Genomic DNA, 15504 nt, shown 5'->3' on the forward strand with positions numbered 1-15504 from the left:
GAAGTGATTATATAAAGTTTTTCTTCCTCAATACAGGTGGGAGAATTTCTTATTCAAACCAATATCATATGATGTGTTGGTAATTCATTTATGGTTTCATAAACCTATATTTATGGACAAATTCTACAGTTATGCATATCTTTTATGCTCCAGTTACATGACATTGGCATTGAAATTCCTCTGAAAATTCCTCTACTGGACAGAAAAATAATTCTAAGATCTTTCTTGAAAAATCACACAAACATAAGAAAGAAATACCTGAAAGTCATTTCCCAGTGCTGTATAAAACATGGTTTATAAATATGGAGAATAGAGTCATAATACATTCAGTTATTATTACTACCATAATATGGCTGAGCTACTATGGCAATTCTCTGATGATTTTATATGTTAAATTTCTTTAGTTTGGATTCCAAAGACTCATTTCAAATCAACTCTCTCCTTGGGTGACTTTGCCCCAGTCAAATGTTTGTCAGCCTAAGTTATTTAGCAGGTATTCTGGGTAAGAATTGGAAGAGATCAAATACGTCTAGAAGAGAGCTAGTTTGGGGTAACCTTGGGGTAAGATATTGTCTCATTTGAATGAATCAAGTAATCAACAGGTACAATTGTTTCTGAAGAGCCAGTTTAGTGTAGTGGTTAAGGTGCTAAGCCTAAGAGTTACAAAACCAGCTAGGTGATCTTCAGATAGTTACTATTGCTCAGCCCTAAGAAGAAGGCAACAGCAAACCAATTCCAAAAAGTCTTGTCAAGAAAACTGCAGAAACTTATCCAGGAAGTTGCCAGGAATCGATGCTGACTCAAAGTCATCTCTCCCATTGTTTTTATTATTAATGTTTAATTAGGTACTTGATAATTTAATTTAATTTGAATAGTTACAACAGTACACAAAGAATGAAAACTCTTTCAGGGCAATTCTAATCACGGACACAATATTAGGAACAGAAATGAATAGAAGCAGCAGGGAACATTAAAAATATATTGGGTTTGGTAAAAATGCTAAGGTCTAGCATCTAATTGCAGATTATTTTGTAAATTCAGTGGAAAAGTTAAGTGAAGGCCTTGGAAAATAAATAATTTAAAACTTTAAAAAAGCAATTAGTTAACGAGGTTTCCCCTATCTTTGCTTTAAAATTGCTCTTTCTATCAGGCTGACCAGCCAAATTTCTTTCACAGGGATGGAATGTTTGTAAGGTTTTGAATGCTGGTTTCAAAATGTGAGTAAACCAATATGGGAGGAAACATTGAAAAGCTTTTAAAATGAAGCATTACACTTTGCTCAATTAACATGGGAATAATATTAAATTACTGTGCTTTATAAAAGTAAAATAAAGCAAAACAAAACTACGTTTTAATAACATTATAGAGAAAGATCATTATGTTGAAAATTAGGATAAATATATTGTTCTTATCTCTTCTTCCATAATAATCTAATTCATGATGCGTCAGACTCATATTGTATGCAAAGTTAAACAAAACAATTCAATATGTGTATGTATGATGAATCTACGAAACACTTTATCAGAGAAAGTTGATCTAGATGGACTATTGAACGAACTAGGAAGAAAAATTCTAGTTTCTAGTCTAATGCCACCAGCTTGAGACACCCAACACATTCATCAGGAATGAAACTGCTTTATCTTGTAACAGCAGGTTCAGCAAACAAAACTTATTAATAGAAACCATTTGATAAGGGCTTGCCACAATCACAATTTGCTAGTGCAGTGAAGGGGACTTTGGCATTACCTTAAGCTTGGTAGCAGAAGGAAATATGTCTACCACAATTTGCCAAGTGATGGGCTTTTGTGTCGGAGCCCTTGGGTTTGCGGGCTGTATTGTGGCCACAGCGATGGATCCATGGAGCACTCAGGATTTATACAATAACCCAGTGACATCGTTATTCCTGTATCAAGGCCTTTGGAGGACTTGTGTGAGTCAGAGTTCGGGTCTTACTGAGTGTCGGCCTTATTATACAATTCTTGGGCTTCCAGGTATGGCCAAATCTACCACAGACATAAAATAAAAGCAAATGTTTTTTGTAATCTGACAAATACAATATTTTAAACAGCTTGCCTATATAAATGGGGATTATATTGACTACAGTAAGAAGATATGTCTACTTATAAGGATATTATCATTACAAAAGTAGCAGATAGAAAATACTAATGTTTAAAACTTGTTACTATTACAAAGGGAAAAAAATTGAAATTGCTTTAAAGTTCTTAGTTTTCTTACTGAGTTTTTTATCTGTTATGTCAATACTAATTTAATATATACTTATTCATTATTTATTGATCTGAATAAAAGGCATCAACTTTTTTCCCCCACAGGACAATCTGATATTTTCCACTATGAAAAAGTAGATTGCTGACCTTAAAATATTAGAGAATAAAACAATGTCATTTAATTTATTTAAAATTTCTAAATTTTTATCAGAATTTCCCATATTGTGCCTAACTCATGAGCGTATGTACTTGACGGAAGTTAGATGTACACACACCAGTTATGAAAAAAGAACTTGATCTAACATTTGACTTTTGCAAATACCTTGCACATTATAAAACAATTCTGAGATTGATAAACTTTTAGAAAAAGTTCAATGAAACATATCTATTAGTATGTTAAAAGTTTGTTTTGTCTGGCATGTTTTTTTCTTCGAATGGCACACATGTTCTTTTTTTATTGTTCTAGAATTTTATAGTATAAAGTATTGTCAGCCAATGATACTCATTAAGAATGTTAACATAATTGGTAAAACCATTATTTGATTTTAGTATGATATATTTTTTTCACATTACTAAATGTTTTTATTTATTTATTATTTTCTGGATGTTTCAACATCAGAAAGATAGTGTATACTTGGAATCATTGGATAGGAGTATGATGAATAAAGTAGTTCTGAGCTAGACTGAAATGCTAGGGATTTAATTTACTAACAAATGTTGTATACATTCTTTTTTAAAATACATTTTTAGATTTAATAGTTTTTCAGTAAACATTTCTATAAACAATTATTCTGAAATTCATCACAGCCCTATTTATTGAAAAGAATACAAACCCCACAAAATATTATACATTGGTATCACAAAATGAGTTTAGAAGTGGCAGAGAGGGAATATCAATATATGCAGGAATACATCATTTTGGTTTCAAGCATACTTCTAAATAATAATTATTAAACAACTACACCATCTGTATACAATATAGTTTATTTCTTATGTAATTCCATGTAAAAAGTAACAACTTTAATCAGTTGTTTACAATAATGTTACAATACTTATAATAATTATTAAAAGGAAATAAACTATTGTATTACTGTAGGCACTGAGGAATTAGAAGTTATCTGTGGCAAATGAGTGGTATAAATTTTCTTGTGTCTTGGGAGAAAGGACAAATAAATCAACAGTGAAGATCTTTTATAACAGGAACAACAGAAATAATATGAGTTCTTGATAAATATGCCTTCCAGATTTACTAGAGTCATCATTTCAATATTTCCAACCTATGGAAATATAACTCTGGCCTTCTATTAATTTTAAATATTGAATTGTTGCTGAAGCAATAGGAAAGAAGAAAGGAAGTCAATCCAAACTGAACTAAATTCTGTTCATAACAAAAAATTTACACAATATAATTTTGAAAAAGTAGCACATAAACATGCGACTCATCTAGTGATTAACAAAATGCCAACAAACTTTTTTTTCGTTCTTATTTGGATATATTTTATTTCTGAATCTATAGTACATGTATTTACAGAACTAGGATTCGATGCTTGTAATGAGATTTCCCCCTTAATTAACTATATGCAGGACTATAGTATGGTAGAACAGTCCAAAACTGGATTAGAAGAGGAGCAAAACAGTAGATTTTTTTTGCTTCTTTTCCAGTATATGGAAGCAATAGGCCAGAACATGCTTTTTACTGGGCAGTATTAACAGTAACGGTACAATAGCTGAAACTTGTGAGGTATATACCCCTGATTTTTATGCTAGAAAGAGATTAGGGCTTTTACAAATTAGAGACTAATGGCAAGATCTCCAAGGTCAGGAATAGAATAGCAAAATACCTGTTAAATTGAAAATATGGAAGGAACATGTACTGGATTTATACCTGCATGGGTTTCCTATGTGCTTGCTAGATGCAGAACATTTTCATTTGAGAATTGTACTGGTTACTAATTGGCTTCAGTAGAATTCAAAGGATTGGTTGTTGCCTTTACAGCACTTCAGGTTCCAGCCCTGGACAACTGAAATATTAATACAGATATAACATTATGCAAATGATCATTCAATCACCAAATAATTTGGTTTTTTTAGAAGAGAGAAGTAAGGATGATATGAATATAAGACTCCTAATATGGTTACTCCAGGTTACTACAAGTTGGAAAAGGACAATAACAAAATTTGAGGGACATTTCAGGATCCAGGTGCTACATGCAAACATAGAACTGATAAGAGACACACGTACAGGCTTACAATCTAACTGTTGTTCTACCAGGAAAAATGGATACATATGAAAAGACACTGTGAACTTTTTTGAAAAAGATTTGGCATTTGCTTTATAAGTCCAGCTATTTACTTCTTTCCTGTGGAAATTTTATACTAGCTTTGCCTAAATTTCAACCTAGATCAACATCTAGCTGCTGACTATTATGGCTATGGCAGATATTTCCAGGAAATCAATATTCAGATACTTCTAGATACACAAGTCTCTTGTGTGTGCTTTTTTAATTAAAAAATATGACTTTTGACATGTTTATTCTTTTGTACCTTTTTTGCTATACACCACCCACAGATACTGTTTGTGAGATGGAGGGAGCGATATAAATTTGATAATTAAATAAACAAACTTTTTCAGATAATTCAATTCTGATTGTCAGCCTACCAGCAGCATTTATTGAAAAAAGGCTCCTGGAGATTATAACAGCAAATAGTTTTCATGAATTTATCTACTCTTTTTTTCCTGAAAACCCTCAATATTAATGTCCTTTTAGCAAACTGATCATTTAGCTTTCTCTCCAATATTTCCTACCAGTCCCGAGTCTATGGGGAAAAAACTGTGGCTGAGAGCCAGATTACTTCATTGTTATATACATAGTTATGAACAATGTTTTCCTGTATCCATTCACATGAGGCATTTTTTTCCCATCTTTCTCTCTATTTTTTCCTCTTTTTGACAGCGATGCTTCAAGCTGTAAGAGCACTGATGATCGTGGGCATTGTGCTGGGTGCTTTTGGTCTCCTGGTGGCTACATTTTCTCTGAAATGTTTACGGATGGGCAACATGGAAGACTCTGCTAAGGCAAGCATGACTTTGGCTGCAGGAGTCATGTGCATTGTATCTGGTGAGTTAGAGAGTTTATATAGATGTCATCTATTTTTAAAGAAATGTTTGAAATTAAAAAGTGGAGAACATTTTAAAAAGTTACAAGTGTCAAGAACTGTTAGTTGACCACATCCCTACCACTTCCCAATCACTAAAAATTGCATATGGTTCTGATAAACCTACACTAGCAGATTACATTTCTCATATTCAGTTCAAATAGGCTCATTCACTATTGAATAGCTTCTTAGGAAATAAAATGTCCTGATGTGCAGCCCAAATTTACTTTTTTTTTTTTTTAATGCAAGTCCATTGTTTCATTTTTTTCCTTTTGGAAATAACAAACCTGTACAATTTTGTCCATCTTGTGCATGATAGCCCTTCAGTATTTGAAGACTGAATATTTTCTTGAATTCTTCTTAGTTGATACCCTTTGAACACATTCCAGTTATCAACGTCTTTCCTAAATTGTTGTGGCCAGTACTGGATGATATATTTTAGGTCCAGTTTGACTAACACAGATCAGAGGGGAACAATAATTTAATATTTGGTTTCTGGAAAAACTCAGGGTAATGGTACTGATGGACAAGGACACCTGCATTTGCACCTATGTAGTATTTCAATGTATAGTGTATAATTAGGAATCCAGTGAACCAAGCATCTTTTCATTCACTTGTGTTGTAAACTGAAACAAAGTGTTCCTTGCCGGATTGGATCTACAGTTTGTCTAGACATCAGTACCCAATTCAGCAACAGATAAGGAAAAGCTCCTGGGACTCTCATAAACAGAGCATGAAGATAATTGATCACTGTTCCTTCCTAGCAATAGATGATCATGATTTGAGGATAGAGTATAGGAATCATAGCAATAATATTCTTAAACTTCATGAACATTACAGTGAAGTAAACTTACTAAAAATAAATTATGTTAGCATATTTCCTGAGAAGTAGAGTTTAAATCTGATAAGTGGTAAGTCGAGGTAAAAAAAAAAACCAGTTGCATGATCATAATATTGACCTGCTTGTAATTACATAGTAAATTTTAAAAGTTTTTAACGTTTTGATGAATTTCAGACTCATTGGGTCTGATACTAAAAATCTCTGTTCTTTTTTGATAGGTATCTGTGCTATCTGTGGAGTATCTGTTTTCGCCAACATGCTTGTCACAGACTACTGGATGTCAACAGCTAATATGTACCAGCCAGGAATGATGCCATCACTTCAAGTAAGGTAATTTCAGTCCGTAGTGCTTAGGAGGAGAATGTTGCTGTTTTCCTAATATCAGCACTGAAATAGTAAGCTCATTTTAATAATCTTTTTTCTCTCCATGTAATGGGCTGTGAGAATAACCTTGAGGAACAGGAGGAAGAGCTGCAATCAGGACTACAATCAGATAAATGAAATTTCCAAAGCAAAATTATAATTGATCTACTAAGTGAAGGCAGTGCTTTTTGATCATCATTTTATATTTTATATATTGAGCTTTTATTAAGTAGTCCATGATAACTTTTTTTTCTCTTATATGTTGCCCAGAGTCAATGCTTGAGTTCTGAAGCCCTATACATCAAATAAATGAAGAAATGAAGAAATAAATAAATAAATATGAATATAAATAAATAAATAATTCCCATTAACATGATTAATATATGTAATTGTTTGCCTCTCATGTTAGAAATTATAATTTGATAGCATTTGGGGAGAGAGTTTCTGGGAATCGCATCCAAGTTAATCAGGAGCTGCAAACCATGCAATGGGCAGTGAGACCGCTTTAGTCATATGGCAGCTAGTAGGAAAAATTAGTTTAAGCCCATCTGATTTCAGTGGAATTAATCCAGAATAAATTTAATCTGGCCCAGTTTACTCAGAAAATTAAGTCCCGCCTTTCTCTTCCTTTTGCAGATACACATTCGGTGCTGCTCTTTTTGTGGGATGGGTTGCTGGAGGCCTGGCCTTTGTGGGAGGCATTATGATGTGTATTGCTTGCCGAGGACTGGTACCTGAGGAGACCCAGTGAGTACCTAGTCTTATATGTAAACAATGTTGTATGATGAAGGACAATGGAAGATTTCACTTATTCTACCTTTTAAAAAAAAATTATGAGCCACTTCTAAGAAAGATGAGAAAAAATAGTTGTCAGCAATAACAATCAACAAACAACATTTAAAATCAGAAGCAGTAGATAATCAAGACAGTTAAATGACAGTTCTGGAAAAAATACAACATGAATTTGTTTTAGTATTAGTTGTTTGTATATTACCTTTTCTCTTCTAGTTGACTTCTTTAGTAGATATCCAGTAAAGGCCAACTTTTATATTAAAAAGTATACCTTTATGTAGCTTAGTAGTAGTTATTAGTACTAGTATGAAGTACTAATAGAAATACTTGTAAACTCCTAGAAAGTTACATTTAATGGGGGGAAAAGAATAGGTTATTAATATGTTTTCAAATGTAATTCAAGGCAAATAACCCATTCTACTGCTGAATTGTGACTTTGCTTATAGAAATGAAGTTTTAGGCATGCAAATTTCTCCCACAATAAGATCAGATCTTTAGTGATGAAGCTTGATTTTATGTGGTTAAGCTACCTATTCCCTGTAAAGCCTGCAAAGCTCCAAAGAGACATTCTCCCTTCATTTTCCAGTTGATTATCATTCTGATGTATAGAACATTTTGTTATTTTCATTGGCTGTTTTTCATTTCCATGTAATGCTTGGAGCAATGTTATGTTGGACAAATGTGAGAAAATTAAAGTAGTGAGTAGCTACTTGGTAATGGCATTGTTGCTCAAGCCCATGAACAAGGACGGGAGAAACTGTGATTTAGTGTGGAGTCTCTCAGTTGGATGGAGATGATTGTTTGACTAGTTCTAAATAGATGCACAACATTGACAGAGTTTTAATTCATTGTAATTGAGAGAGTATAATGGTAAGTAAGAAAGACCTTGGGAAACTGGGCAACGAGATGCTGCCAAGGAATGGGCAGATAAGAGACAGCTTAGTTTGTAACTGGACACTCATACGCTTCCTTGCTCTACAGGAAATGGGTGGAGAGAAATGTACTTTCAGATGTGCAAGATTCTGTAGAGGTAGTTAGCAATACAGTAGAGTTAGATCATCTGGTTGTAATTCCTATATGGTTTATCTTGGGAGGCCAACAGAGGGCCATTATATTAGTTATGTAGACACTGGATATTTATAGGTGTAGAGAACTATATTGAAAAGAACAGTGCAGATACCTCAAGGATAGCCCATTACCTCCCACTTCCACTAAATGACACATTGATTTACTTTTCTTTCAGTTACAAGGCAGTCTCCTACAAGTCTGCTGGATATAAATCTGCTTATGAAACTAAGAAGACTCCAGTAATGGATAATAATACTGTCAAAAGTGATGAAGGAAGACGTTCCTACCCTTCAAAATATGACTATGTATAGAAATTGTCCTGTTATTATGTGTTTTCACATTCTACTTGTTAAAACTTTACCTTTAATCCAAACTAGGTGAAGTGTTAATATCACGTCTGACCTCTCTTTGAATTATTCTTAGGTTTGCCCTTATGATGCTGGAAATCTCTTCTCCATTTGTTTATTAATGTTTGCTTTATTATTGTAAATATCGTGGTAAACTTGAAATTAATTGATTATTCCCCCCCCAAATAATTGCTTCCTTTTCAAAGAGAGTTAAAACACTCCATTGCCCATTTTCTATATTTTAAATAGGTGTAACTATATAGTAAAAAACTGGAACATCATTGCAGTTTACAATATTGAATCTCTTTCAGGTTTATTTGAGACTTTATAGCAGTGTTTTTCAAAGTTTTTTTTTTTAATACATGTTTTATTAATACATTTTTAAAATATCACATAAAAATTCCATATCTGTCTGAACAGCATGTTGTCTGGACAATTATTTAAATAGAAATGCAATATTAATCAACATTAATCATAATAAGCATAATAAACATATCAGTAATAATAGCAAAATGGTAATACAATTAGTTTATCCATCTTATAAAATTTTCAATACAAATTTTTATTATCTTTAAATCTTATTAGATTCTACTCCCTGATTCTGTTAGTTAACCATTGATAAAACAAGTCCCATGTCAAAGTTTTAAAGTTTTGGGAACTTTAAGATGTAAGGACCAACTCGCAGAATTCCCATGCTGGCTAAGGAATTCTAGGTGTTGAAGTCCATGTATTTTAAAGTTTCCAAATTTGAAAAACACTTTACAGTTTTAGACATATCTTGATAATCTATTTGAACATTTCCCCAAATCATTCAAAATTCAATCCAAGTTAAGAAAATTATTTTATTTTAATTTCTACAAATAATATGTAACTTTAGAATTAATTAGGGTGAACATGAAGTAGGATTAATTGCTAAAACAAATATCCTTTTAGCAATTAATCCTACTTCATGTTCACCCTAATTAATTCTAAAGTTACATATTATTTGTAGAAATTAAAATAAAATAATTTTCTTAACTTGGATTGAATTTTGAATGATTTGGGGAAATGTTCAAACAGATTATCAAGATATGTCTAAAACTGTAAAGTGCTCTATTTCAGCAGATATGTCCAAGTGTGTTTTCCTTCTTATTTCATTCACTCTTTAAAAAACAGTGGCATAATAAAAATATGTTGATTATTGTAGCTTACTTATTGCAAGTTTTTTCTTTATTTTTGAATACACTTTCAGTCATGGCACATTTTGTATGATGCAACCATCTTGTCATTCTTACACTTGAATACTGACAAAATAAATTTGCAACATTAGTATCACATATTGTCTTGAAAGTGCATTACTAAGGTAACATTGGTCTGCTCCATCTTATCTTCTTGTTTAGGATGCTATAGATGGAGAACAGCAAACTTAGGTATTAGATCATCTTTTTATCCCCTGCTAGAATTGTATCATTTTGGATGTGTGTGTGGGTTATTTTTTTTGCTAAATTTCTCTTTTGAATTAAATTGCAAATGTTTGTAATCAGCAAAACTTCAAAGAAATCTAGAGACTTGTATTGATGTTTATATTTTCAAGTGCAGTTTTCCTTTTCTACATAATTTTGGAGGCATTTTAGTAGAATATATTTTGTGAGTTTATTTTTTTTCCTAATATACATTTTTAACATTATTTTATATTACTTAATTTTAAAACTGGATTAAGTGTTCTTGTGTTTTTTCTTTCTTTCTGAGGGTTCAAGATATGCATTCAGACATTTTGATGGGCCATTTCTCACTCATTTCTAATGATTATCAATTTTCTTCCAAAGCTAATAGTTTTCAGTATAACAGAATAAAAATGCATGTCAAATATAAAAATAAAATAATTAAAATAAATCTTTTGAGTTCAGTGAGTTGTTTAACATGCATAGAATTGTAACCTAATTAAAATTCTTTTGATAAATATTATCTTAATAATTATTAATTTGATAAATGTTAATGCTACTATTTTGCTTTCCAATTCCTATTAATGAAAAACTTCATTATTGCCATTATTCAAAAAATATTGACTGCCATCTCTTGTGTTTACAATTAATACCAAAATTGTGCAGTTCTGTTATTTTCATAACATTAAGAAAATTTTACAGTATTTTCCTTAAGAAGTTAGAAATCTGAGTGTCCATCATCTATTCCATTGCACTGATTTTTGATGTGAGAGAGGTCGACAGTATGTGACTCCATAGAAGTTACATGATATTCAAGTCTGTCAAAGGAGAACAAGACAAGTGAATCCTTGATGGCCACAAAAGTTCCAGGAAGAAAGAACTGTACTGTTAAATTCTCTGTTGAAACTTTGAAGGAATAAAGGACTGAAGGAATAAAACATTTCCATAATCCAACACAAATCGTATATTATATTAGAAAATATAGGCATACTTTTTGAAATACTGTTTTAGTATCTTTTAATCTTTTAGTATCTTGTAGCAGCCTTTTAACATGCATTAATTAATGTAAGACCTTTTCTTCCTGCATCTTGTATAGCTAGTGTTACTGCTATTTTAATTTCACTTTCTCCTGCTCATAGTTTACTGCATTAGATAAAGCAGAAAAAATGGTTTGTTTCAAATTATCCAATTAATTTCAAAGCGATCCAACTTCATCAATTATAAAATTGAGTTAATTTATTTTGTTGTAAACCATGATATCTGATCCTTATAAAAGAATAAGGACAAATTGGAAAAATAAGTCCACTTTGCTAGGTTACTCTGTAACCATCTAGGGAGTCCAAAGCATGGTCACACTCATTCCAACTCATGCGTTTAGCCTTATGTAATGGTTTAGCATTATATAATTTGTTGTTAATCTATGCTGGCAGTCATTTAACGTTCTTTAGTCAAGTGATCTACACTGATAGGATCTGCTATTATTTTATAAATACACCTCATATTGACTTATTTTCACAAAATTGATTATATAGGTCACTTTGTATGTTCAAAATTTGTTGTTAATCTATGTTTGTTTATTAAATTAGTTTAAGAATTTGTATTAGTGTTCCTTCTTTCTGAGTTAAAACCAGCACATTTTTGTGTCTGTGTGAATGTGACTGTTGTTATAGTCATGCATTTTCTACTCCAATAGAAAGGGAAGAAAATGAGCTTTTGTTCATCATGTCTTCCATTGAAATTACTATAAAGTTCTTTATACAATGCAAATACTGGGATTCCAAGTATTGGCATTCGTTATTTATCCAAGTGCATTTGGTATTATCAATTAAAAAATATGAGGATTCTTGATCCCATTAGAAAACAAATATGTTGATGACAGTAGAAGTATGGTTTTCCTAGACTTTATCTGAAGCGGCTGAAACAATTTCAACAATAGGAATGCTTCTGCTGCATCTTGACATACAGTAATAACCCTTTAAAATATTGTACTAATACTTCACTTATTTGTTGCCCATATAGACAGCTCTAAGTAGCTGCCTACTGAGAATCTGAGCACTCAGCCAGTTACAGTATGCATGGTGCTCCCAATTCACTAGGATGTTACGAAAGAGATAACATGCTTACACTTTTTGTCTGCAGCACTACAGAATTACCACGGCATCAATTGAGATAATCTCAGGCACACTTGCTAGGTGCCAATAATAATCTCAATTCTGAGAAGTCTGGCAATTTCCCCTTCTTAAAGGTTACTAAAACACTTCCCAACAATTAAGTGGAACTTCCAGCTTGTCTAGTCTTTTTTCTTCCTTCTTTCCTTTCCTTTCCTTTCCTTTCCTTTCCTTTCCTTTCCTTTCCTTTCCTTTCCCTTTCCCTTCCCTTCCCTTTCCCTTTCCCTTTCTCTTCCCCTCTCCTTCCCTCCCTTCTCCTCCCCCTTTTCTGTTTTCCTTTTTCCTTTCCTGCTTTCAATCCATATCAACTGCCTGACTAGTTTATGCAGTTTTCTTGGCAAGATTTTTAGAATTTATTTTGCCTTTTTTCTTGGCTGGAAGTGACTGGCCCAAAGTCACCAACCAGCTTTGTGTCTTATGACAGAGCTAGAACTCTCAGTCTCCCAATTTCTAGTCTGGTGCCTTCACCATTAGACAGATTGTTTCACTTGTTGTACCTGTTGTACTTACCTGATTGCTAAGTAGATTTTTTAAAAGATTTTTAACTGGTACAACAGATGAATGATATTTTTTTACAACTGAACAACTGGAAGAATTGTATACAGACATGTTATGACTCCCCTTCAAAATTCAAATGAACAAAACAGAAAGCAGCCGTTTCACAATTAAATCAAACGGAAAGAAGTCTTACAAGATAACGGCTGGCAGAAACCACAGCATAAATCTTTACTCTGTCCGGCAAACCAGTCCTGGCAATAAATCTCCAGTCTGAGCTTCTTGCTGTAACGTCCTCACTCAAATAGTCATTTTGTTCCTGGCAAAATGTACCAGCCCAGCTGTGTCCTTTTATACTCATTGAGGCAACCTGCTAATTTACTGACTCGCTCTCCTCATTCGCTCCAGCTGATTTTGCCTTCTCAACCATCTTCTATTTTTTACATTTAACCACAAATTTTCCAAGTTCTCATCTCCACTAGAAGACTCTCTCAAAACTTCCCTGTCAGCCATTCCTGGCTGTTGATCAGATAAGGAACCAGAGGAGGTCAAAGGTCCTGACAATTCTAATACATCAGGTCTGTCGTCCTTTGTCATGTCCATCTCCTCATCCTGGTTATCAGTCCAATCACTAAGCCAGGCCGGCTCATATTTTTCTGCCATGACCTCCTCACTTGAACTCATATCAGTCACAGGAGCTGAATCCAAGCCCGGAGCCACAACACAGACATATACAGATCATGTTCAGAAACAGAGGCTTGGGCCATATACCACACTCAGCCATTTTAGTTTAATTTTTCTTAAAGTAAGAAAAGATACTGCAAAACCCTGAAATGAAAAAATAAGCATCTCAAAACAGAAGAGTCAATTAAATCATACAAAGCCTATTTTGCTTTCTTAATGCAAATATAACTTGCTTCCTTTCCCCAAATTTGGAGAACACTGTTTGAACCAGTAGTAGACATGCAAAGTTGTTCTGTTTTTTTTTTCTGCAATACTGTAGGAATACAGTTTTGTGATTTGCTTGGAGTTTTGTATGATTCCATACTTTTAGCATCCACTTTCTCTCTGTTCTGTTCAGAAAGAGAATCAGTATGCCGTTGTTCTTTTGACTTACAACATTCATGGATAGGGGAAGTCTGCTGATTTACACTAGTTCAAATCTGAAGATTCCAGACAACAATTTACTGAACATTATTTAATAAAGGATGTGTACAAATCATATTCTATATGAACATCCCTATTTTCATAAAATGCATCTTCACATTGGGCACAGAATTGCCCTAATCCCAGTGGTATATGCTGGTAATAGGATTTCATTGTCTTGGGTTATTTTCAAGTCTCATCTTGGCAAAAAGAAAAAAAAACTGTTTGGATTAAGCTTTTATTCATTTCTATTTCCCTTGTGGGAAGGCTAAATTTGTTGTCTCATGTCATTACAAACAAATCTTTGTGCCAAAGAATTATCAGGGTACCTGTTTCTCAATTCAACTTGATTAAAAAATAAATTTCCTCCTTTTAATGTGAACTTTAAAAAAAATCATTGCCTGTGATGGATTTACACATTTATCATGCTCTATAGGTCTGTACTCTCTTTACTTTCTTCCTTTTCTCAGATGCATTATGAGCGAATAATACACCAAGAATATGAAATAATTTTAATATATTTTTAAAAAGCTGCAGTATTGAATGTTCAAACACAAACTGTTCTCAGTTCAGCTCATAAAGCAACAAAAATAGGATGATAAAAATATTAAATACATAAAAAATCCTAATAATTGCCTTTAGTTTAAGTCAAACACAACCAAATTTAGGCTTCCTCCTGATCCTGTCCCTTTTTGTGAGTTTAAAAGCTAGTTTAAAGGACAGAAGTTGCATCCATAACAAAAGCAAAAATGCTTATGGGGATTTATTGATGCTATAATGTAGATAATACCGACTTGCCAAGTATACTATAAAAGGTACACTCTGCCATTGATAGGCAAAAAAGATCAAATGTCTGATTGGACTTTTTATGTAAGGTGTGACTTTCATATACTTTCATTTGTGTTACATTGTCCTGTTAACTTATTCTTTTAAATATTTTTAACATAACAAATACTGAGATGTGCATCATTTCACAATTGATATTAGTGATTATATTATTGACTATAGATTTCTATATGATTTCTCTCTGGTAAAATGAGTGTTATCTTTCAAAGTATCCATGCACACATTATCCCTAAATAAAGGTGAGAATGACTCAAATATCCATAATGAAAAACCTGCAAACAACATACATAATGAGTTTGGAAAGTTCATTGCTGAGAAGACTTAGGGAGTTACAAGGGCATGCAATTAATCATGCTTGCCTAGTAGATTTTATCAGTTATATACGTGTATCTTCAAATAAAAAAACTACACCTCCACTCCTTCCAGCTTCAAGTCTCATGAATAAACAGTTGTTGTACCTGGAAGTTACTACCAGTTGAGAAGGTTTGAGTGGGCTCTCATGTTGTCGACAAGCACACAGTTAAAGAGATTTCACATGGCATTACTGGTTTTAGTGCTGTTCAGTACTGATGAGCTGAATGAAGAATCAATTCAGCACATCCCAAGTTGAATAGCAAGCTGAGTACATGCTTCCTC

The 15504-nt window shown here is 32.9% G+C and overlaps 1 protein-coding gene across 1 annotated transcript; it reads left to right on the forward strand.

Moving 5' to 3' along the window:
- Window positions 1-1771: 1771 nt before the first annotated feature.
- Window positions 1772-8756, forward strand: CLDN18 (claudin 18). The gene is made up of 5 exons (XM_026701111.2): window positions 1772-1991; window positions 5180-5344; window positions 6441-6552; window positions 7222-7332; window positions 8621-8756. Exons 1-5 carry the CDS (start codon window positions 1772-1774, stop codon window positions 8754-8756), a joined length of 744 nt encoding a protein of 247 aa, XP_026556896.1.
- Window positions 8757-15504: the final 6748 nt, after the last annotated feature.

The sequence above is a fragment of the Pseudonaja textilis genome, chromosome 4 (genome assembly GCF_049901715.1).
Source record: "Pseudonaja textilis isolate UNSWEBS1 chromosome 4, rPseTex1.2, whole genome shotgun sequence".
Classification (NCBI taxonomy): domain Eukaryota; kingdom Metazoa; phylum Chordata; class Lepidosauria; order Squamata; family Elapidae; genus Pseudonaja; species Pseudonaja textilis.